The sequence below is a fragment of the Panthera pardus genome, unplaced genomic scaffold, assembly GCF_024362965.1.
Source record: "Panthera pardus isolate Hobbes unplaced genomic scaffold, ASM2436296v1 HiC_scaffold_24, whole genome shotgun sequence".
Lineage (NCBI taxonomy): Eukaryota > Metazoa > Chordata > Mammalia > Carnivora > Felidae > Panthera > Panthera pardus.
The window spans coordinates 21,423,484-21,448,800 of NW_026526810.1; the positions used below are offsets into that span (position 1 = coordinate 21,423,484).

The window sequence follows — 25,317 nt, forward strand, 5'->3', positions numbered from 1 at the left end:
TTTCTTCCGTCCTTCAAATGCTTTTGGGAGGATTGGTGGGGGAGGAGGGTGAAACTGAAATTCCTGAAAGATGTACAACCCTGTTTTTCCTGTTGCTTGGTATGACTCTACTACACTGCTGCTCTTCCCACAGCACTGCCACAGCACTCTTCTTTGCCAGGACTTGGAGTGGCTGGGTCTGTGTCCAGGTCTCCCTTTCTTATCTTCATTATGTTCTTAAAGCAGAGCTCGTTGGAGGGGTAAATCCACAGGGGCTTTGCTGCCTTTTAAGCTTGAGGATTTTTTTTTTAATCCTAATTTACTGTTCAGCTTTCCTAATTTCTGCTTGTTCCTTTGACTACTTTGGAAAGTCTTATTCTTTGCTTTGTTTAACCCATTTTAATCTTCTGTTTTCTTAGTCCTTCATAAACCTGCTTCTTCATCTCTTTTCTTGATCAGAGACATCCAGGAAACTATTCCTGACCAGGTGAAATAAGTTACCTTACTAGTTCCAGGTAAAGTTTACTCAGTATTGAACATGGTTCTTAGACCACAATTCCTAAACTTATACATTAAAAACTGTTCGTTTCCAACAATGAAAGACATGTTCATAAACATAATTTACCTTCTTTGCTTAAATATATTTACGAAACAACCTGGGTGTAAAAATGGGAACTTACTGAGTTATTCCATGCAGTTTTCCTAGTGAGTTTTTTCCTTTTTTTTTTTAGACAAATGCTTAAGAACCTACTAAGTGCCAAATGTTTTCCCAGAAGGTTTTATTTAATCTTTACCATTATAAGAAGTTCTCAATTTCCTTGTTTTATAGATGGGGACCCTCAAAAACTCAGGGAATTAGATGCTGTATCCAAGTTCCTCTAGATTCCAAGGGTCTGTCTGCTAGACAACATTTGTCTCTACTTGTAAATGAATATGACTGGAATGTATAATTTGATAACCCATGTGTAACAACACTGCCTCTATATTTTGTAGCCTCATTAATGTAAATGTATTCTTGTCTGAAGTTGTAAGTTTCTAAGAAAAGAAGTTAGCAACTGAAAATTGGACAATGTCTAGAGCTCTCCTTCAGGCACTTTTGCTGTTGTCATTCTGCTAGGTATTAGTTGTAGGGATTGTACTCAAGCCATAACTTTCTTTCTCTTTTTTTCTTTTTTTAAAGTTTATTTTTGAGAGCGAGAGAGACAGAGTGTGAGCGGAGACAGAGAGGGAGACATAGAATCCAAAGCAGGCTCCAGGCTCTTAGCTGTCAACCCAGAGCCTGGCACGGGACTCGAACTCATGAACAGTGGGATCATGACCCGAGCCAAAGTCGGACACTCAGCCGACTGAGTCACCCAGGTGCCCCAGGCCATAGTAACTTTCTTATACAAGGGGCCCCTAAAAATATTTCTTAAAGACTGTTATTTTATCTGTAAGTTGTAACTGAGCAGTAACAAACTTTTTCATTTCCTACTGGATTGGTTACAATAGTCATAGCATTATTCATGTCTTCTAAGGGCTCTTTAACATAATGCTTATTTACTGAAATGTGTTTTGTAGCTTCGTCAGCAATTGAAGTGGTTGATATGTGAACTCTGCAGATTATATAACCTTCCTAAGCTCCTGGATGTTGAGATGCTAGATCAACCAATACCCACGGGTCAGGTAAAGTAAAAATTCTCTAGTGTTCAAGAGCTAAAATAAATTGTCTCAAGCAAAAGTAAAACCAGGATAATTTTTCTTCTTATTATACAAATTATTTAGAAGTTAGTCTTGTTGAATTGTTTGTTTTATTTTAAGTACTAAAAATAACCTTTTTAGTCTTTGGAGCTGCTGGTATTTACTATGACCTGACCAGGGAAACAACTGCCTCCCCCGGACTACCAGCTACCTTTTTGTCTTTGTTAACATTCCTGATTTCCATAACTGTTTCTTCTTCAATTTTTTGCCTTTGCCTATTCATTGACCTTCACCTGGAATGCCATCTCCTTAAGCCTATCTGTGCTTCTTAAGGCCTAACCCGTATGTTATTGAAGTGCCTACTAGTTCACCACCACCTCTGATTTTTCTGGATTTCCAGATTTACCTATTTACGGCTTAATTTATTGACTTTGTACTATAAGTAGATAAGGATTTAGCTCTTAGACCACCCAGCTTCCGGGCCATCTCCCCTTCCTAAAACACCGTTACATTTAGTCATATGAATTATTATTTATCATTAGGACTTTGTGGTATAGAGTTTTCTATTACGACATTCTTACAAGAGCTTTTTGTTTTTGCAGTGTCCTCCTTATAATAATTCTTAGTTTAGAAAGTGGTGTCCTGTCCCTTTTCTGTTCTGTCTCTCTGGAGCCTTTGGTTCTTCTGCACCAGTCTTAGCAGGTTGTTCTCTGGTCTGGCTATGTAGCTGTCATTTGAAATTTTTGTCTCCTCTGCTAGTGTGGATCCATTGTTACCTGATCTCATGTTACCTTTCTGCTTACCCTTTCTCATTTTGCCTGAGTACATCCTCAAGTAGAATCCTAGCATGAAGGAGTAGTACACTTTCTGAGTTCTAACATCTAAAAATATATGGCCCGACCACTATAGGTTTGAATCTTGGTTCTGCTGCTTATTAGCTGTCTGACCTTGGGATAATTACCCAACCACAGTGTGCATCAATTTGTTTGTGAAATGGGGGAAATAGTAGTAGTACCTATATTTGGGAGAAACTAGGAAGATTAAATGAGTTAGTACATGTAAATCATTTAGAGCAGTGCCTGGCACATAGTAAATGACAAATAAATGTTACATACTATTACATTTTATGGTCACATTTGATCATTTGGTTGAATATGTGGTTCTAGGTTGAAAATAATTTTCCCTCAGAATATCAAAGACTGCACTGTCATCTTTTAGCCAATGGTGCTGTTTAAGCCTGATGCCATTTTAAGTCTTACTCTTCTATGCTTAACTTGGGAAACTTTTAAGAGTTCATCTTTTCCTTGGTGTTCTCAAATATTACAATGGAGTATTTTTAGTTGTGGTCTCTCTCTCCCCCACCCCCACCCCCCACCCCCTGCCCTGTTGCTGGACACTAAGTATAGATGGGTCTTTTTCCTAAGTGGACTCCTTAATCTTTCTCCTTGGTTAAGTGTGCTTGTATTTTTTTCTGTGATAACTTTCTCCTTTCCATTTTCTTTATTCATTTTCGGAATGCCTACTAATGGGATTTTAGACCTCTTTACTTGAGTCCTTGTATCTTTTATATTGTCTCCATATTCTGTCTCTATCTTTTAATTTAAAATTCTGGAAGTTTTTTCTTTTCAAATATGAAAAGTTTATCTTTTCAAATATATTTTTGAATATATTATTTGGACAGCAAAACTTTTTGGCTTTGATTTATTGCTGCTTAACCAGTTACCCCGAACTTAGTTTATTCTGTTTCTTACAATTGTGTGGGTTGATTAGGCTTAGCTGGACAGTTGTTTTTTTTTTTTTTTTTTCTGCTGGCTTCACTTGCACAGTCAGATAGTGGCTGGGACTGGTAGTCATTTGGAAACATGACTGCTCTGGAATGTCCAGAATGGCTTTTTAACTCATATGTGTGGTACCTTGGTATTTCTTCACCCAGATCTTTTCTCATGGCATCTCATCCTCTTCTTGGATGGACCCTTTCTTTTGGCTTCTCTTTATTCATGAAGGTAGTCAGAATTTTTAATTTTTGGCTTCCAAGAGCACAAAAGTAGAAGCTGTCAGGCCTTTTTAAGGCTTAGATATGGAATTGGCCCAGTGTCATTTCTACCACATTTATTGGTTAAAGCAAGTCATGGGACCAGCCCAGATTGGCTTTGGGAGGGGACCAGATAAGGGGATGAATGCTAGGGATGTGGTTCATTGGAGGTCCTCTCCAATGATATATCATAAATTCTAAGAGCTTTTTCTTGTTCTCTGATGATTCTTTATTCATAGCATTTTATTTCTGATTTATAGTTGTATTCATAAGTGTCCTTAAGGAGCCACCCTTAAGGTAAGCTACCCTTAACCTCTCCCTCTCTACCATCTCTATTTTCTCTTTAATAAGTTTTTTTTTTTTTCTAGTTCATCTTGGTCTTAATTTTTCTTTTTGAAGACTTTCCTCAAATATCTATTTATTCTATATTGCTCATTCATATTTCTGTTTTTTTTTTCCTCCCTTTCTTATTCATATATTCCTTTAGAGAGATACTAAAAAGATGACTGAGAGTTCTTTGTGGCCAAGACTTGTCAACTGATAGCTTTTTAGGAGGAATTTAAAGGGATTTCCAACCCCACTTCCCCAGCCCTGTATTTCCTGGTATAATAATAAATGTCAGCTGGAATTGGTTTATTTGGTTTGTTTGGATATGAAACCTTCTAATCTCCTGCTTAAGGTAGATATGTTTGCCTGGGTTCTGCTTAAGGACATAAGGGGGAGCAGTGTGTTTGGGGATTGGACAATATGTTCTGGGTATAGGCTTTTGGTTAATCTGTTTTCTGGCTTATTCATTACTCCTGCTGTCCAGGTTACTGGGTGTCTTAGAGTCTTGAGTCTCTCCAGTGTGCTCTGGGACAAATTAGCCTCCTATAATTCCCTAACCTATTTTACTTGTTTGCTCCATTAATTACTATTCTTCCATGTATTGTCATATGCTAGTATGAGTGAATTCTTTACTGCTGGTAGCCCCACTTCCTTTTTTGTTATCATTGTGTATTTATATAGGGTTTATTCACTATAATTTTAGTGGAGACTTAGGAAAGAGAGAAAATGGGAGAAATATGTTATGTTCTATGTTCAATTTTCTCTCTGTGGAATGTCTGCACCTTAGGTTTCTCACTTAACAATACATTATGGACACAGTGTATGTAGATCTACCTTGTTTTTTCATGATTGTGCATATAATTCTATGTAGAGATATAATTTGTGAATTGTGTGAAGAAATTTACTAGTTGTGAATCATCCTTGTATTCATAATAAATACTCAGCACCTGCATAGGTGGCAGCCAGAGGGACATGATGGATATGATAATACTTTATTTTTGGCTTTTTCTACTTTAAGTGCAATTGTAATATACTTCTTTTTATTTGTTTCTTTTTAGGCTCTTGTGTTTCATTTCAGTATCAAGGTTATGTAGTCTTGTAAGATGACTTGGTAAGCTTTGTGTGTTTTTTTCTAAGATTGAGGGCAGTTTAAATAAAATTTTCAGCAGGGTCCAATTTTGCCTCTCATGAGGCCTCTGGAAACATCCAGAGTTAATTCTGGTTGTCACAACTGGTTGGGTGGGGGTGCTGTTGGCATTTTGTGGGAAGAAGGATGTTCCTAAATGTGCTACAATGTCAGGTCAGTCGTGCATGACGAAGAATTATCTAGCACCAATTATCAGTACTTCCAAAGTTGAGAAACCCTGGTTTAAATGAAAATCTGAGCCTGATCCATGTTTTTCCGTGTATTAGTTTTCATATTTTCCATTCCTTTAGTCAGTTTTAGTAATTTTAGATTCTAAAAAAATGATGACTTCATTTATACTTTTGAATCTATGGTTATGAAGCTCTTTTCATTTCTAAAGTTGTTTTCTTTATCGTTGATTACTTTCCAGAAGCTTGTCTGTTTTATTGGTCTTTTGAAAGAATCAGTCCTTTTATTTTTTTAAATCTAATTTTCTTTATTTTTGTGTGAGTCTTAGCTCTCCTTTTGCTTCTCTAGTTTATTGGATCATTGTGATTTAAATTGCTTTTTTAACAAAAGTATACATTTTCTTAGCGCTATTTGATTTCATTGCATAAGTTTTAAAATGTAGTGTATTTATTTTCTAAATAGTTTGTATTTCCTGAGTGGTTTGATTCCATCTTTTGTCCATAAGTTTAGTGTAATAGTTACAGTGAATACCTGGGAATGACCACCCAGTCCCCACCCATGTGAAGAAACAGACTATTGCTAGCACTAGAAACCTTTTGGAGGCTCCTTCCAGATAATCATTCCCTTCTATGCTAATCTTTTCCTTTTCTCTAGTTTTATCATCTACATGTACCTTTCTGAACAATGTGGTTTACTGTTGCCTGTTTTTAAGCTTCATGTTAAGAGTCATATGTGTTCTTTCATGTCTGTCTTTTGCTTAACATTGTGTTTTGAATTTATTCATATTATGTGTAGCTGGAGTTCTTTTTCATTTCAGTATTTCATTGTTTGAATACACCATAACATTTTTATCCATTGGAGTTGATTCCAGCTTGCTATTAGGAATAGTGCTACCCCAAGGGATACAGGAGTACTGATGCATAGGGGCACTTGTACCCCAATGTTTATAGCAGCACTTTCAACAATAGCCAAATTATGGAAAGAGCCTAAATGTCCATCAACTGATGAATGGATAAAGAAGTTGTGGTTTATATACACAATGGAATACTACGTGGCAATGAGAAAGAATGAAATATGGCCTTTTGTAGCAACGTGGATGGAACTGGAGAGTGTGATGCTAAGTGAAATAAGCCATACAGAGAAAGACAGATACCATATGGTTTCACTCTTATGTGGATCCTGAGAAACTTAACAGAAACCCATGGGGGAGGGGAAGGAAAAAAAAAAAAAAAAGAGGTTAGAGTGGAAGAGAGCCAAAGCATAAGAGACTCTTAAAAGCTGAGAACAAACTGAGGGTTGATGGGGGGTGGGAGGGAGGGGAGGGTGGGTGATGGGTATTGAGAAGGGCACCTTTTGGGATGAGCACTGGGTGTTGTATGGAAACCAATTTGACAATAAACTTCATATATTGAAAAAAAAATAAAAGCAATAGTGCTACCATGTTCATTCTTCTCTATATTCGTGGGACACCTGTGCAAGCATTTTTCTGGGCACATACTTAGAAGTTGGATTACTGGGACATGAGGGTCAATTTCTTCTTAAGAGTTCTTTAGAAAAAATTTTTTAACATTCTTAGGTGGCTTTTGGACTATTTTTAGTTTTTCTCTGGTCAGAGAATATGGCTTCCCAGCTGAATTATCAACAATTGCCTCAACTTAACCATTGGTGTGATTATGTCTTTGCTTATTGCCGTTTCTTGTATTCCATGGTTGCTTCCCACCTCCAAAAATATATCCCTGAATCATGTCCTCTGTTTTTATTTCTAGAAAGGATTTCTGGGAATGTATATGGAGAGTGTTCCTTGAATACTCAGTATCTGTTTTTATTATTTATTCAACACCTACCTATCTGACTCTGTGTAAAGTACTCTACATAGGTGCTAAGAATACAGAGGTGAAAGAAACACAGGAATCGTGCCTGTCCTGATGGAACTACATACACAATTCTAAGTTCATAATTGAGTGTCTTCTAGGTTCTTTACACTTTTATCTTCCAGGATTTATTGCTGCAGGTGAAAATCCTGATGCCTGATTCTTCTTTTTCTATAATTTTTCTTTTCGGACATTGGTAGGTGTTTTTTGTTTTTTTTTAACTGTGAAGTACAGAATTTTACTTTTCAATATTCCTTTGGGGCATTCACAGCCACTTCATATCTGAGGTCTTTCTTTAGCTTGACAGCCTTTGTCTCTTATTTCTTTCCCTCAGTCTTACAGATGAATATTAATTCTCTGTATTCCTATCTCCCATTTCCCTTAACTCTTCTTTTTCTGTACCCCTTCCTCTCCCATCCCCTGTATCCTTTTTCTCCATTGTTCTAAAGCAATGTCACAACTTGGTCATCTTGTTCATCTTTTTTTTTTTTCTTTTTTTTCTTTTCCTGATAGAATCTTTTTGATTTCCTAGAATTGCCTTTTCCTTTGCACAGAAATTTTTTTATATTTTGTGGATGTAATACCTTCTCAAGTATTGCTAAAGATTCCAATTAGATTTTTTTGTTTTATTTTCTTCATTAATAATGCTTCAGGTCACCTGTTCTGTTTGTTCAACTTGGTGCTTCCCCCCCCCCCCCCCCCCCCCCGATTGCTGGTTTTCTTCAAATATCTGGCAATACTTGGCTGTCTGCATAGATGAGGCATACCATTGATCATTGTCAATGGTTGATGTGACTGTCCTCCGCAATTGTCACTCTTTTCTGCTATGGCCTCCTCCCCCGCTGACTTGTACACCTATGCTCTGCCTATGACATGGGAATGGGGAGGTTCTGGCAGGCAGACTTTTCAACTCCTCTGAGTAAAAGGAAAAGGTGATTTTGCTGCTGTGTTGAGTTATATTTTTTAAAATGTGCCTTTCTCTCTGGCTCTGATACCCACACTTAAGAGGCCATCAAGTTAGGCCTCTTAAACAATAAATTTGTTCCAGCTGTAGTTGGAACAAATACAGCAAGTATTTCTGGAAAGAAAGAAAAATCGTCCTAACTTTATCCACTGTATTGTAGACAACTGTGCTCTGGTTTAGAAAAGTTGTCTTTTTGAGCTCTGCGAAAACTAGTTATGAAGGTCCTTCCTTAAACCCCATCAGGTTCCTTGTGAATGAGTGGCAAATTGTGTCTTGTAGAGAAGTATTCTGTGATAAATGACATGTAAAAAAGAAAAGTGGCTCTATAGTAAAATGGTGATCATTTTATAATTTTTAGTTTTGTGAAAGGTTGACTTCTTTATAACTAACACATTTGACCTTTTAAAATATAAGTTAAAAAGGTAGCTGTTTTAAGGAAACCAAAGTTTGGGATATTTATTTTAAGTGGAAGAAGTCAGTAGCTTTAACCTTATGTACATAGCCATATGAGTAAAATGTTTTCTTTAGAATGTTTCAGAATTTTCTGAAGTTTTGCTTTATAATTGACTAATTGCCTTTGTTTATTCCCAAAGCATCTATTAAGTTGAATTGTTCAAAATTTGTTTCTTTTTAAAAAACTGATAAATATTATTTGTCACATCAAACCTGGATTTAAAAGTAAATGTTCAACTTTAATGAGTTCTTTTAGTGGAATTCTAGTGACAGATGAATGATAGCTTGTCCCTAAAGTCTTCTAATGTACTCAGTGTGTGCTTATTCTGTGTAGCCCTAGCAAATTCTTTTTCCTTTTCAGAATGGGACAACAGAAGAAGTAACTTCAGAAGAAGAGGAAGAAGAAGAGATGGCTGAAGTAGGTGTTTTATCTAAAAAATCACATTTTATAAATACTAAATCTTCATTTTTGAACATTTTTAGTAATTCTCTAATCTCCTTTATAAGCCTTTGTTAATGTGGAATAATGCAAAGCACATGGTATTTGAAATTGAGTGTAATTTCTAAAGTCAGCTTTTAGCTTTAATTAATGATAACACTTTAATGGTTTTAAGCAAATCACTTATCTGATGTCTTTGGATTTGATTTCCTAACAAATAAAAGCTCTTATTAACATTTAGCATTAAAATAATATTTGTGTTTAATAGTAATCAATACTTAACCTGTACTTGGTTATTTTTAGGAAGAGGAACTATTAAGTTTTAAAAATTCTGAATTTATGGGGGTCTACGTGGCTCAGTCAGTTAAGCATCCGACTTTGGCTCAGGTCATGATCTCCACAGCTTGTGAGTTCGATCCCCATATTGGGCTCGCTGCTTTCAGCCTGTCCACGCAGAACCCAATTCAGATCCTCTGCCCCCTCTATCTGCCCCTCTCCCGCTTGCACTCTCCCCCAAAATAAATATTATAGAAAAAAAAAATTCTGAATTTGAGCGTTTGAGAACATTTCAGGGACTACTCACTAGAAGTAGTAAAGCTACCTCCTGTTGAAAAATCATCTAAGAATTTCGTAGGGCAAATTCTAAGACTTTGACTTTAGACCAGTTTAATTGCCACTCACGGATACAATTTTAGAGGTTTTCCAGCTCTGAGGCTTTGTGTTTAAATGCAGACTTCAGAGCGGAGATCTAGGTTTCTACATTGACCACATAAAAGGTATTTGAGTTCCACAGTCTTGATTTTAAAATATCTTTTCCATTTTGGATCTTAGAGTTAATTCAAGTTACTACCTTCTTTTCTTGATTTGGAAAATCTTAAATGTAAAATACACTTCTTAGAATGCCTTAAAACTAAAGAAGTAGTTGTGGGTTTGTTTTGTCAGTGTGGGAGCAAAATAATCCTTAACGTCTAATTTGTAATTTGTGTGACTTTTTAGGGATAGAGTTAAATGTTAAAAGCATTTCATGTTTTTAAGCCTTTTCCATGGGTTCAGTGTACAATGAAGTAGACATTCAAAAGTTTATGTACTTTTCATTTTTCCCTTCAAAATGATATAAAGAAGGAACAGCAGCATTTAGGGAAAGAAATCTAGAAAGACAGGAGCCTGGACTTCAAAGATGTCAGATTAAGATAGGTGAATAGAAGATAATCTAGGTAACTAAAATAATATGGTAAAAAGTCCCAAGCAGCCTTGGGCGTGGTGTGTTTAGGTGCATTGAAGCTGTCTTTTTGGGAGATTAAGATTGATGTGTTGGAGTCATGGAAGGAAAGCAAGGTTGACTAGCAAAGCAGATGGCTTAAAAGTCTTGAATTGGAAACAAATATGTTTATCTTTGGTGTGACTATTGAGAAAAAGGCCTTACACAGAAAAAGGTGTGCTGAGAACATTGTTCTATAAAGATAATCCACACAGAACAGAATTCATCATTAATACTCAAGTGGAGAAGATTTATGGATAGGAATGTGGCTGAGTTTTGAAGTTTTAGGAGGAGATACAGACTAAGGACATTTGTGAGAACTCTGAAGAAAATAAGTGTGGGATGGAACAAAGGTGTAAACCTTTCATGGGGAGGGAGCTCTATGAAACATGGAGTCATGGACAGGGTCTGAATAAGAAAGGAATATAATAATAGGGGTTGAAGAGATGAGAGTCTAAGAAAAAGACCGCCGAGTCTGGATGGAGGTGATCTTTAGTCTGGTCTACAAATCACAATGAGTTAGTTTGGTTAAAAAATGGCGATAGTGGGGCACCTGGGTGTCATAGTTGGTTAAGTGTCAGACTCTTAATTTCCACTTAGGTCATGATCTCACGGTTTGTGGGTTTTGAGCCCCAAGCCCAAGCCCCGAGTCGGGCCTCGGGCTGACAATGTGGACAGCACCTGCTTGGGATTCTCTCTCTCTCTGCCTCTCCCCAGCATTTATGCACTCTTTCTTCATCCCCCCCAAAATAAATAAACTTAAAAAAAATGGAGATAGTAAGTATCAACTACTCCTTTAGAGATTTTGATGATTGAAGTAGAGAAGATAATAGAAAAAGGTTACGATTTTAAAAGTTCTGCATAGATTTAAGAATAGATGATATGGGAAAGGAGGGAGGAGAGTGATGTAGTGATCAAAGATGTTAACCAAGGGATATAACACAAATTCTTATCTAACTTTTTCCTAATTACAAAAATCAGTAGGTGCTTACTGTAGAAAACTTGGAAAAGAAGGAAAAGCACTAAATATCTCTAGAAATAACTATTGTTATTTCAGTTATGTCCTAATCTCTTTTTTTCTGTGTTTATTTTAGTATAATTGAGATTTATATTCAGTTTTTCATTTTTTTTTTAGTTTATTTGAGAGAGAAAGCATGAGCAAGGGAGGGGCAGAGAGAGAATCCCAAGAAGGCTCTGTGCTACAAGCCTGACACAGGGCTTGATCCCACAAACTGTGGGATCGTGACCTGAGCTGAAATCAACAGTTGGGTCGCCTGACTGAGCCAGCCAGGCGCCCCATATATATTCAGTTTTGTGTGCTTTTTGCATTGCGTTATTTTTTCCATTTAGTATGTTTTTTTAACCTAATGTGTTCAAATTATGATTTCAACATAATTGACATAAAATAAAATAATGAACTCTTTGTTTTTCTCACGGAGTCTTCCAAATCTGGTGTGGACTATATACTTAAGGCACATCTCAATTCAGACTGGCCACATTTCAAGTGCTCAGCAGCCACAAGAAACAAGAGACTGCCCTGTTGGACAGCACAGCTCTAACTAGCGTGAGCTGTATGGTCACCCAGGGGTGTCCAGTCCCCCAGCTCACCCCTGGTCTGGAGCAAGGCCAGAGCAGCAGCCAGAAGCAACAGGTGGAGCCTGAGCACAGAACCTGGTACCCACAGTGGCCAGCCTGGCTCATTCACCTTGCCACTGCCCCCACAGAGCCAGGGATTGGTGCACTGCCATCCTCACTGCCTTTTGTTTCATTATTGATAAAGAAGAAACAGTTATGCTATGTTGACATTTTAATGGTCTTATATTTCATGAAATTGAGGTACCTGCTCTGATATTTTTGCACATGCAGTTTTGTGGAGTGGTTTGTAGCTATAAAGTTTAAATAGGCATCTTTATGCCTAAGTCAATGTTCACATTTTAAATTAGTCCCTTATAGTAGATTTCTAGAAGTCGATTACTGGAACAAAGTATAAAAATAAGGTTCTTGATACCTAATGCTAAACTGTTGCAAAAGTTTCTTTTAATAGGAGATTTATTTAGAAAGAGTTATGGCTTTATAAAAGTATTAAATATGCTTAGATTCTAGCTCTGAAAATGTAGGATATAAAAAGATGGAAACTTCTGGATTGAATGTGAAGGTTTTTTTCCCTTTTCCATTCATTTTTTTCTGTTCTTTGTTGAGTCAAGAGTAATTTAACTTTTGGCATAAGCTTCAATAAGCTAATATTTTTCTTATCTTTGTAGGATATAGAAGACTTGGATCACTATGAGATGAAGGAAGAAGAGCCTATTAGTGGAAAAAAGTCAGAGGATGAAGGAATTGAAAAAGAAAATTTGGCAATATTAGAGAAAATTAGGAAGACCCAAAGGCAAGACCATCTCAATGTAAGTGTTTGCAAATATCTAAAATCTATACTTTTGGGATTAAGTAATTATAGGTAGTAATATAAAACAGGGCAATTCATTAAGCTACCAGTCTAAGCTACCCTCCTCCACCCTTGCCTGTGTTGTGGATTCAGCCATGTTTTGTTGCCCTAGTGGGTTGTTGTTGTTGAAGTTTCTTATCTGTTGATAGCTCTCTACCATGTTCATCTGCTTTTTACATGTTGGAATTAACCTGCTGTTCACTGTATATACCCACTTTCCAGCCTGTTTATACTGCTTCCCCTTCTACCATGAGATCTGTATTTAAATTTAGTGTTTTCTACAAATAGAGTACAATTTAGATTCTTTTCCACAGAGCTTCCATCTGGTCTATCCTGCTCTAACCAAACCAAAAGTTTTTTTTTTTTCTTTCTTTTGACTTAACATCTCTTTTATGTGAAGTGGCATGGGGTATGGAGCGAATGAATGCTGAGTTTGGTAATAAACACAGCTGTGTGGCTTCAGTTTCCTCCACTCTAAAATATAGATAATACATACCTTTTGGATGATTACTGAGTAGAATAAATGAGAATGATACATTAAAATACCCAAAGTAGGAAAACATAGGAGAGTCTAGCCATTTGTCTCAACAGTTATTTCTTACTTCTTTGTATTAGAGCTGTTTATCAAACCCAAGACATCTATCTCAGAAGGACCTTTTTCTTAGGCACAGGTTCTCAAAAACAGGGAATGAATTATGTGGGGAAATGCCAAGTATTATAAGCAGATGAATTACTCGCTCTCCTTCAGTCTTACACTATTAAATTTAATTGGCAAATTTTTATTTTTATTTATTTTTATTTATTTTTTAGAGAGCAAAGAAATTTAGCTCAACTCTTCATTATTTTTTTAAACAGTTTGTGCCATTTAAATTAAGATTACTGTACTTTCTGTATCTTGTGATTGCTTTTAGTTTGTATATTATAATCAAAACAACTACAGATTGTTTAATGTTTTCACATGAGAGACACTAAGCTAAGTACTTTAAACTTTATAAACCTTCCCATTCAACCTTTTATAGCCACTTCTAAAATAGTCTTCTTATTCTATGGGTGTGAAACTAGGGTTTAAACCAGTTAAGTAATGTAGGAAATAACTTTGTGAACCTGATTGCTACCCATTCCGCAAGGTGTAGTACAGCCATTAACATTTAAATTTTACATGATCAGTGTATTTTTTTAAACTAAGGTGTTCTAAATGTTTGTCTTATGAGAAGTAGTTGCATTCCTAGTTAGTCTTCGGATAACATATTGGTGCAGTTTCATTTTTAGAGAAATCCCAACATGGAAAAGAACTGAAACTAGTTGCAGGTGAACATGTTATTTCTCAGTTTCTTAATAATGTAAAGTAGACCTTCAGTATAACATTCTTGCTTATAATCAGACTAATGAAACTGTGTTAGTTGATAGTCTAAAATGGTAAGGGCCTTCTAGTATGTTCAAAATTTGCTTCTGACCCAACATTCTTATTAAAATCAAAAAAAGAATGGCCAAAATCAGGAACACTGACAATGCTAAATGCTGAGGAGACTGTGAAGCAACAGGAACTCTCACTCATTGCTGATGGGAGTGTAAAATGATACAGCCACTTTTGAAGACAGTCTGGCGGATTCTTATAACACTGAACATAATTTTTACCATACATTCCAGCAGTTTCAGTCTTTGGTATTTACCCAAATGAATTGAAGACTTCTGTCCAGACAAAAACCTCAATACTGGATGTTTATAGCAGCTTTATTCATAATTGCCAAAACTTGGAAGCAACTAGGATATCCTTCAGTAGGTTAATGGATAAACCGTGGTACATCCAGACAATATGAAATATTATTCCCTGCTAAAAAAAAAAAGAAATGAGTTGTCAAACCATGAAAAGACATGGAGAGTTTTTAAATCCATATTACTAAGTGAAAGAAGCCAATCTGATGAAAAGGCTGCATAACTGTATGTTTCCAACTGTGTGATATTTTGGAAAAGGCAACACTGTGGAGACCATAAAAAAGATCAGTGCTTGCCAGAGGTGGGGTGGAGAGATAAATAGGCAAAGCGCAGAGGATTTTTAAGGGCAATGAAAATACTGTGATACTGTAGTGATGGATATGTGGTGTTATACATTTTCCAAACCTATATAGTATACAACACCAGAAGTGAACCTTCAGGTAAATTATGGATTTTGATGATATTGATGTGTCCATGGATTCATCAATTTAAGAAATGTACCTTCTGGGGGTGCCTGGGTGGCTCAGTCAGGTGAGTGTCCGGCTTTTGATTTCGGCTCAGGTCATGATCTCATGGTTGTGAGACTGAGCCCTGTGTCAGCATCTGCACTCGCAGCGCAGAGTTTGCTTGATATTCTCTCTCTCCCTCTTTCTCTCTCTCTCAAAATAAATAAACTTAAAAAAATATATACCTTCTGGTGAGGGAAATTGATAATAAGGGAGACTATGCATTGTGGGGGCAGTTACATGGGAAATCTCTGGACCTTTCTTTAAAGTTTGCTGTGATCCTAAAAGTGCTCTAAAAAATAAAATCTTAAAAAAAATTAATATTTTAAAAAATCAATAGAATTTGAAATAGGTTTATACTGACTTCTAGGCTACTGCAGGAGCCATGGTGATCTAGACAGGTTGGTTAGACTTTTTTTTTTTTTTTTAAATCATAAATGAGCCAGACTTGTCCCCCAATTTTATATTCCTGTTGAAACTTTATAATCCTCAATTTAATTAAGCTTCTTTGAGTTTTTAAAATGTTGAGTTGTGATCTATTTTTATAAATCTCATTGTAAACTTTCAGGCTTATATACCTGAAATCTTCAGTTATTGGACTCTGTAGATCCTGGTAAACAGCAGTTTTTCTGTTTCAGGGTGCAGTATCTGGGTCTGTGCAAGCTTCAGATAGGCTAATGAAAGAGCTCAGGGACATATACAGATCACAGAGTTATAAAGCAGGTAAGGACCCCTGGGTGTCTGCTCCGTTGTCCTTATGCTGTTTTTAAGTTTCAAATAGTAAACTTCAGTTCTCATAATATAACTGGACAGGCACAGAAATGGTTATGAACTTTATTTTAGGGATTTTAAATGCAGATTTAATCAAGTTATCAAAAGATGTGGAAGGTAGAATAAGAGGAGTTTACTTGTTCAGATTTTTGAAAATTGTTTTTATGGATACCTCAAAAATTTTTTTGTCTTCTTGCTAACAAGGATTAATTCATAGATGATTTTTATCTTCTAGGAATATTACAAGTAATATCTGCTTTGGAAAGTAAACAAGAAAATATTATATGAACAAAGAACTATTGCCAAGTTGATTTTTATGAATTTTTGTTCCTTTTTTTTTTTTTTTTTTTTTTTTTACCACATAATCAACTTTTATTGTAGAGGTTGTTATGGCATACCTTTAAAAGAATAGGTGATTTTGGTTTGGTTTTGTTTTTGGCCTTTTTTCCCCCTTCATTTCAAAGTTTGAGTGTTCTTTCTTACAGAATAAGACTTAAATACTGTGGAACCTCTCCACTTGAAATAAGATTCCCCTGTGTTGTTATTGAGATTCTAACAATATTAAATAAGGGAAAGAGCCAACCTTATAATATGTTTGAAAAAGTAGCTTTGTGATCCATTCAGAAATTCTTAGAGTGATCAAATCTAAATCATTAGAGCTTACATAAAAACAAAAAACAAGCAAAAAAAATTTCTGCTTTAGAATCCAAGGTAAGCAGAACTTGCTTCGGAGTTATTAGAAGTTCTGGCATCCTGTTTTTCTTCCGATATGTCTAAAAGTTTATCTGTAGAAACCTGATCAAGTATAGTTAAATATTTGAATATGGGTTTATTTTTAAATGTTAAATAATTACTTGTTTGCTACAGCATTGTTTGTAGTAGCAAATTAAAAATTAATAATCAGATATAGGGTGGAATTGGTTAAATTATGGTATATCCATGAAACAAATTTCTATAGTTATTTAAAGATTGACAGTAGACTTCTTACATACTAAGTTGGAAAGATGCCCCAGAAAGTTGAAGAAAGTTTATAAAACTATATAGAGAGATTTCATTTTTATAGAAATAATTGCATGTGTATAGAAGAAGAATCTTAAAGTACACATGATTTTTGCATAGTTTTCCCCCTCCTATTCACAGTTAATGGTAAACAGTTTCTCAGCTCATTAAAGAATCCTCTTCATTGATGGCTTTAATTATGTATTGAGAGTATAAGATACTCAGCTCAATGGCAAAATACTTACAATATAGCTTATTCTATGTTTTAGTAGCAAAATTTCTAGATTTTGATGGTTATTTAGTGTATTCATTTATACCGAAGTCGTATGTATAAGATCAAATAGAGTAATTTACATGGCCTATATCTTTACAGGGATTTATTCAGTGGAACTCATAAATGACAGTTTATATGACTGGCATGTTAAACTGCAGAAGTAAGTGACTCTTATATGCTAACCCAGTCTTTGTAATGATAGACTTTCACAATGGAGACTTTTTCCCCCTTAATTTGATAACCTCTAAAATATGGTTTTTACTTAGAATTTTAGGCTGTGTTTCTGTAGAACTAGTTCTCAGGTTGTTAAAATGAGCTGTTTCTTAGGCTTAAATAAGTAAAGTGAGAAAGAGGAAGGAGAAGAAGGACTAGCTATGGGATAAAGTGTTTCATGGAGTTAGATAATTGGGAACTATAGAAACAAAAGTGAATTTAATAACCTGATTGACTGTGATATCCAGTTTGTATTTGAAATGAGGAATTTGAGTAGGCCCTAATGTGTAGAAACAGTTGTAGACAAATTTAGATTTTGTTAGTGATTTCAGTTTTTCTGGTCTTGTCCATGGTAATTTTCTTTCCTTGAATCCCTTGGCTAATAATAATACAATTTTAGAGAAGCAGATTATTTTTTTTTGAGTTCTTAAGGAAATTTATGTACATATGACTTTCCTTTAGAATGACTGCTAACTTGGAATCCCCTTATGGGAATGGATTTAGAATACTGTGATCTTTTTGGACATTTAATCTCAAGGAGTTGAAAGCTATTGCAGTTTATTTTTCCAGGGACCATAGAGCAAGTTTATGTTTGAAACTTACCCTAGGGGTTCCGTTTAGCTCTTGAACTGGTTCATTTTTGTGGTTAGTAAGAAAAAATCTTTGGACTTTTTATTTTAATTGGTTTTTTGTTATGTAATTCTTAGGGTCGACCCTGATAGTCCTTTGCACAGTGATCTTCAGATCTTAAAAGAAAAAGAAGGCATAGAATATATTTTGCTTAACTTCTCTTTTAAGGTAAGAAAATTTTAAGGGGACTCGATATACTTCTAATGGAAATGTATATTTTTATAATTGCTTTGGGAAAACACGTAGGGATTATTTGGTAACATAGAAGGTATTCATTCCTTGTGGCTCAGGAATTCTCATGTATGTACCCTGTGAGAGATGAGCACTTAGGTACTCAAATTGTTCAGAGCAGTGTTGTTTATAATAGCCCCAAACAGAAAATAACCCAAGTGTCTGTTTCAGTAGAATGGAAAACTGTGGTATTCATATAAAAAGGAATAGAGCTATGTGCAAAACGATGGGTGAACCTTAAACCCAATGTTCAGCAAAAGAAGCCAGACCCCAAAACAAGTCTTGTACAATTTCGTTTATATTGGGCTCAAAAATAGGTAAAACTAAATTGCTTAGGGCATGCCTTCTCAGTGGAGACAGTATCCCCACCAATGGGGTGAAAACTGGTTCCTTGGAGTGAAAAAAATCTTAGATATACACTGGTCTGTGGCCTTTTAAGGGGCCATATTATATAAACTGTTAACACAGTATATCTGTGGTGGGGGATAGATTCAGAAAAAAAAAATTCTAAAAAGCCTTTTTGGTGGAGCAGAAATTAAAAGAAGGTTGAATAATGCAGATTTATGGATTCAAACTTAGGTAATTACTATCAAGAAAAGCAAAGATGTGATTACCATACAGTTGAGGATAGGGAGTAAATCTAGGTGAGAGGGATGGAGTTGTAAGCTGAAAGAGACATCTGGGGACTTCCTGGATACTGGCTCTAGTCTGTTTTTTGACCAGGGCTGTGGTTACATGGATGCCTATTTTATAATATATTACAGCATACTTTTATATGTTACATACTTTCTGAATTTATGTGTTATATTTAATACCTTTTCTTTAAATGGTAAGAATAAAGGGTAAAGAATAGCAATAGAATTTAGATAAAATGTAATGATTTAATATGGATAAATAAGTGTAGTAGTTTTAAATCTTTCGTTTCAAAAAAACCCTAGGAAATATATTTCTAAGGAGCTATATTTGAATTATATAGAGCTTCTATTTGCTGTGTTCTTTTAAATTCGGAAAGAAATTTACAGACATATATTTTTTCCATTTCAGTTAGGTAGACTTCAGTGCATTAGGGCTATAGAGGGGCTATAGAAGGCTTGAGGACATGGAAGCATCTAAAATATAATTCCTGCAAGAGCCTGCAGTCTTCCTAGGGAGAAATCTGTGATGAAGGCTGTACTGCTTTGGAGACCATGATGAAGAGTCTGGGATCTTAACCTTTAGACAGTAAAGAACCAGTCAGTACAGGTTTTTAGGTAGGGGAATGATTGATCTGTTAGGCTTTTTATTATTATTATTTTAAACAGTTATCATGTCTTCAGCATCAGATAGGGTTTGGATTGGAGAGAGTAGATACCTGGGAGACTAGTTGGGACTTTAAATTTAATCTGGGCAAGGGGTAATGAAGGATGATGGTGGTAGGAATAGGTGAGAGTAGAGGGATAATGAGGGGTTTTGAAGGAAGAAGCAAAGATCTGAAAGAATATACTTGCAAAAAGTAATTTTTTTTGAAAACTTTTTACGTAGCTTTTGTGTGTTATATTTTGGGGGATATATCTTCATTTATGATTGAACTTTCTTCAAATAACTCAAATTCTATATTTTCCCTCAATTTTGTTATTATAGAAACTTTTATGATTGTCAATTGGGTTGTCTTCTAGAGAGTGAATCTGGTATATATTTACTGAAGTTGCTAATGACTGTATTTTTACTGATTCATAAGGTGAAAAAATAAACCAGGACAGTAGCATTTTTTTTCTTTCAATTTTTAAAAATGTTTATTTTTGAGAGAGAGAGAGAGAGAGAGATCATGACCTGAGCCTAAGTCAGATGCTTAACCGACTGAGCCGTGCAGGTACCCCCCTTTTTAAAAAATTCTGTATGCAAAATGTTTTAACCTGAACAATCTATAAACAATCGTATTAAATCATATGCCCAGGTGTCCAACACCAAGCTTAAGAAATAGAATCTTATAGGGGCACTAGGATGGCTCAGTTGGTTAAGTGTTGACTTTGGCTCATGGTTCATGAGTTCGAGCCCGCCCTGCCCTCATCCTGCTCTCTGCTGTCAATGCAGAGCCTACTTCAGATCCTCTGTTTCCCTTTCTCTCTGCCCCTCCCCTGCTGGCTCCTGTGCGCGTGCGCTCTCTCTCCCAAAAATAAAAGCATTTAAAAAAAAAAAGAAAGAAAACCTTATACCTGAAACTAATGTAAGTAATGTCAATTATGTTAAAAAAAAAATTCAGGTCTATGTCTTTTCTTCTTCTTAAGCAGTATCTTTTGAAAGTCCTCTGTGTGTTCTTTCCTTCTCACTTCCTCCTGGAGAGGTGTTTTTAAGGGAATATGAAATCTTGACCACTAAACTGAAAGATTTGTGGCTGTACTTAATGTTTTCATGGTATTTTCCTGCTCTAGGTAGAACTTAAGGGAGGGGACAATCTGGGAGGTAAATGGCTGAAATTTGTTGGATTTGTCTTTCTGGACCATGGCTCTTGATACCAGAAACAAGGGCCTTGTGAGGCCTGAAATATTTTCTTTTCTTTTCCTTTTTTTTTTTTTTTCCTAATGTTTAATTATTTTCAAGAGACAGAGAGACAGAGTGTGAGCAAGGGAGGATCAGAGAGAGAAGGAGACAATCTGAAGCAGTCTCCAGGCTCCAGGCTTCAGCATAGAGCCCGACATGGGGCTCCAACCATGAGATCATGACCTGAGCTGAAGTTGGACGCTTTAACCAACTGAGCCACCCAGGAGCCCCAAGGCCTGAATTATTTCTTAAGAGGCCTGGGAAGAATGTGATTGCTCTGAACTAAGTGACATTGGCAAACTGAATTGCCAAGTTATTAGTATCAGGATTCACAGACTTGGAAGGATAGCAGGTATTATCCAGAAAGAAGGATTTATAAGAAGGAGCATGAACAGTATTTATGTCCATGCCTCAGATGTCCATGGTGACAACTTGAAAGTCATGAGTAATAAGAAAATGGAACTTGAGATATAACAACACAAGGTTGGGGATGGGGCAGGAGAGAAAATGGGGACCAATTAGATTTGTCAGCAATGTGGCAAATCTTTTGTGCTGTGCTTTTAAGGGAGTGGTGGTCTGGTTTTTAAAACCATATCTAAATCACTCAGCTGAATTCTGGGGTACTACTTTAAGAAGGGTTTATTTAGACAAATATGAATTCATTTAGAGAATAGCAGCAAGGATTTGAAAGAGATTTTTATGTCCTAAGATAGCTGGGCAAATTGTGGATTTGGAGAGAAGAACATAGGGGCTCATGAGAGTTTGTCCTCAACTATTTAAAGGGCTATGTATGTGTAAACTTTAGTTTGATTTTGTTTTTGATTGACGGCTTATTAATTTGGTATTTTGATTTTTGTTTTGATTAACATGACATTAGAACTAGTAAGTCAAACTGTAAACAGGTGATTTTTCAAGTGATTACTATTGTGGAGCCATCTGGTGACAGTCTTTCGAGGAGAGAATGCTCCCTGGAGCACCTGGGTGGCTCTGTTGGTTGAGTATCTGACTCTTGGTTTCATCAAAGGTCATGATCTCACAGTTCATGGGATTGAGCCCTGTGTTGGGCCCTGTGCTGGTAGCATGGAGCCTGCTTGGGATTCTCTCTCTCCCTTTCTGTTTGCCTGCCCCGCCCCTCCCCACCCCCCTCCACTTGTACTCTCTCTCTCAAAATAAATTAAAAAAAAAAAATAGAATGTTCCTTATCATTAAAAATATGTTGGAAAAGGGCACCTGGGTGGCTTAATTGGTTAAGCGTCTGACTTTGGCTAAGGTCATGATCTCACGGGTTGTGGTTTCAGGCACCACATTAGGCTGTGTGCTGACAGCTCAGAGCCTGGAACCCACTTTAGATTCTGTGTCTTCCTCTCTTTCTGCCTCTCCCCCGCTAGCGCTCTCTCTCTCTCTCTCTGTCTCTCTCTCTCTCTCTCTCTGTCTCTCTCTCTCTCAAAAATAAATAAAACTTAAAAAAAAAGAATATGTTGGAAGGCCAAGATACTGAATTGGAAACTTTGTGAGATCCTTGTAAACCTTGAGATTCTCAGTTCGTGAGTTAGTATACCAAGATAACTCAAATTTCTATTTTACGTCATCCTCAACCTCTCTGCTGTAATCCTGCAAGGAACTCTTATTTCTGTAAAATATTAATTACTGAGTTCCATGGTACAGAGTTCATGGAATAGTCCCTAGGTTTTGATGTGAAGGAGTTACTCTGAATGAAGAATTACTTAAAATGAAAGTAGTTCTCACTGCCACATAATCAATTTAAAAAGCTTTATCATTTGGGAACACATATTTAAAGATCTAAAAAATAGATTAAATGAAATTGTACTTGAACCAAGCTTTGTGTCCGTGCCTTTCATTATGTCTATTAAACTGTAGATAAATGGTGAGGTACTTATTTGGAAGTAGATTATAATAATTATTAGGTTGATATCTTGTGTGGGTAGATTCTCCCTTGAAGTAGAAATCTAAGATTATCTGTTTTAGCCACCAGAAGTGTGCTTTTTGTCTTCCTCTCCTATTAGGATTGAATTTTCATAGTTCGTATGTTCCTTAGAATCTTATTTGAGGATGGGTGGAAGTAGGGAGTTAAAAGTAAGTTACTGGACTTAATGCTGCTTATTCTTGCAGTTAAAACTGTATTTTTGTGTTCCTTGGAAATAACTGAACAAGACAAATGTTTGTTTAGCCTCTTTACCCTCAAATTGGTTTAAGAGACAATTAGTTCCTTCCTTTTATTAGATCATAAAATTGGAGATAATTTCTCTTAGACATCCTGTCATATCTTTATTAGAGGCAGTATGCTTTTTCCTTACCCCATTGCTGTAGGAAAATGAGGGGCAGCCTTTTTGGCTTTCTGGCTACCCAGAGATTGACCTCTAATGCTCTTGGCCACCTCAGCTACTGTTGTTGTTTAAGTTCATTAAGAGAAAAAGCTCTTGTTCTTCTGGAAAGCTGTTTCCAGGACTGATAATTTGAAAAAAAGAATTGTACTTGGTAGCCTGAAAATCAGCTAAGGTTTCTTTTCTCTCATCTTCTCTTCATACGTTTTTTATCAAGTCTGCTGATCTTTGTCATTTAATTAGAGCAATTAGTCTATTTGCATATAATGTTATTACTGATATTGGGGTTTAAATCTTCTGTCTCATAAGTGCTTTCTATTTGTACTTGTTATTCTATGTTCCTTTTTCTCATTCTTTTGATTTTTTTTTAAATTACTCCAGTTTCTCTCCTCTTTCAGCTTCATGCATACGTGTTCTCTTACTTTTCTTTACTCCCTTACAATTACAATGTATATCCTTGTCTAATATAAATTTGTTAATTTATATTTTATTTTTCCTTATCAATGCAGAGACTTAGAACATGGATTCCCGGCCAAACATGTGCTGTCATGCATTTTCTGTACTTCCCTAAAAACTGCACATTGTTATATAATTAATCAATATTCATTTAGATCTATGTGCATATTTGTTCCTTTCATGGTCTTTAGTCTCCACATTTCCATCTAGGATCATGCTTCTCCTGCCTGAAGAATATCCTTTAACATTTCCTTGTGTCTGCTGACAGGAAAATAACTTTAGTGTGAATTAATTTTTGGAAAGTATTTGTATTGGGTATAGATTTTTAGGTTGGAAATTACTTTCAGCAACTCAAAGATATATCATTCCCTCATTGGGGTTTCCATTGTTTTTCTTGAAATAGTCATAGTGCTTCAATCTTGTGAAGTCTTCAGTCAATATTGGAAAATTCTCAGACATTCTCTCCAAATATTGCTTCTGTGCCATTCTTTTGTCTCCTTCTAGGACTCCACATATATGATAAGCCTTTCAATACATTCCCCTGTGTCTTGTCATTTTCTGCATTTTCTACATATTCTCTCTCTTGGCTTCATTCTGGATGTTTTCTGGCCTATTTTCCTGTACACTGAATTTCGGTTTCACCAAGTCTCTACTGTGGTTAAATTCATCTTTTAGGTTATTGATTCCAGTTACTGTATTTCTAAGTTTCAGAATTTCTCTATGGCTCGTTTTATAATTTTAGTACTTTGCCAGGGTTTTCAATATTGTGTTTTCTTTCCTTGCATGTATTCAACATGGTTATTTTGAAATCTATGTTTGTTACTCTGTTATCTTGATCTCTTGTGGTTTTTGTGTCATTTGCCTCTCATTTTCTGGACATGTTTGTTTTTAAGTCTTGTGTAACTGGCTATTTTTAGTAACAAACATTATATATGAAAAATTTACTAATTTGAAGCCTTGGATGATATTCTTCTTCAAAGAGGGTTCACATTTACTCCTGTCAGGCTTGGACACTGGCGACCCAGGATCACAGAATCCAGTCAGGGATTGAGGTGACACAAAACTGGACTTCATTCCTTGTCAGTTAGGGCAATGTGTCATTTGTTCTTCAGGTCCCAGCCTAAAGTGTGGGAGACTTGTCCAGGCCTCTCCTTGGACCCCAGCTCCCAATTTTTATCTCTCTAGCCCTGCGGGTCTTAAGTTCTGCTGAGCTTTTGATCTCTCATCTTCCTTTTCTGTAATTGAAAGAAAACTCAAGGCAGGGAGAAGGGCCCCACTGTGAGGTTCACTTTTTCTTCTTGATCTTAGCTCTGTAGTGGTTACATTTTGTCTACCTCTTCTAGTTTCAGCCAGAGGATTGATGTAAAGTTACCTAGTCTATCATTATTGGAACGTTTCCTTTTATATAATTCTTTTGGAAGTGGAACCCCTTCATAATTTTCATAACTTTACCAAAACACTGTCCTGTTTGGGCCTGATCATTTTTATTTCCTTTGGTTTTTATTTCTTTTTATTTTTGGTACTTTTACTTTTATGACCATCATCAGATAATAAATATACACATTCTTTATAGACTGTATAAAAATCTTCAAAGTAAATAGGGTATTAAGGATATTCTTAAAACTAATTAAACTTGATTGTTTGCTTTTTAGGATAATTTTCCATTTGATCCTCCATTTGTTCGAGTGGTGTTACCTGTTCTCTCAGGAGGGTAAGTTTAAGTAATTATTTTCTTTGACAGTGTGCATTAGAATTATTTGGAGAGATAGTTGAATGGTAGGAGGCCCAGAATGCTAGGGTATATATACCCCAAGGTTTCTGATTCACTAGCTCTGGGGGGTGGGGAAAGGCTGATAATTTGCATTTCTGCACTTCTAAGATGGTCTCAGGTAAAGCGTTGTTGC

General features: G+C 35.9%; 1 protein-coding gene across 3 annotated transcripts in view; it reads left to right on the forward strand.

The window, feature by feature from the left end:
- UBE2Q2 (ubiquitin conjugating enzyme E2 Q2) overlaps nucleotides 1–25,317 on the forward strand; it is a 65,716-nt gene that overhangs the window by 14,984 nt on the left and 25,415 nt on the right. For 2 of the 3 annotated variants that reach the window (XM_019441344.2, XM_019441343.2), the window contains exons 3-9: nucleotides 1,540–1,644; nucleotides 8,983–9,039; nucleotides 12,580–12,720; nucleotides 15,619–15,703; nucleotides 17,124–17,184; nucleotides 17,945–18,035; nucleotides 25,066–25,124. In XM_019441344.2, coding sequence (XP_019296889.1) covers nucleotides 1,540–1,644; nucleotides 8,983–9,039; nucleotides 12,580–12,720; nucleotides 15,619–15,703; nucleotides 17,124–17,184; nucleotides 17,945–18,035; nucleotides 25,066–25,124 — 599 coding nt within the window. The remainder of the gene's footprint in view (nucleotides 1–1,539; nucleotides 1,645–8,982; nucleotides 9,040–12,579; nucleotides 12,721–15,618; nucleotides 15,704–17,123; nucleotides 17,185–17,944; nucleotides 18,036–25,065; nucleotides 25,125–25,317) is intronic. The other variant, XM_019441345.2, reaches the window with a different exon arrangement.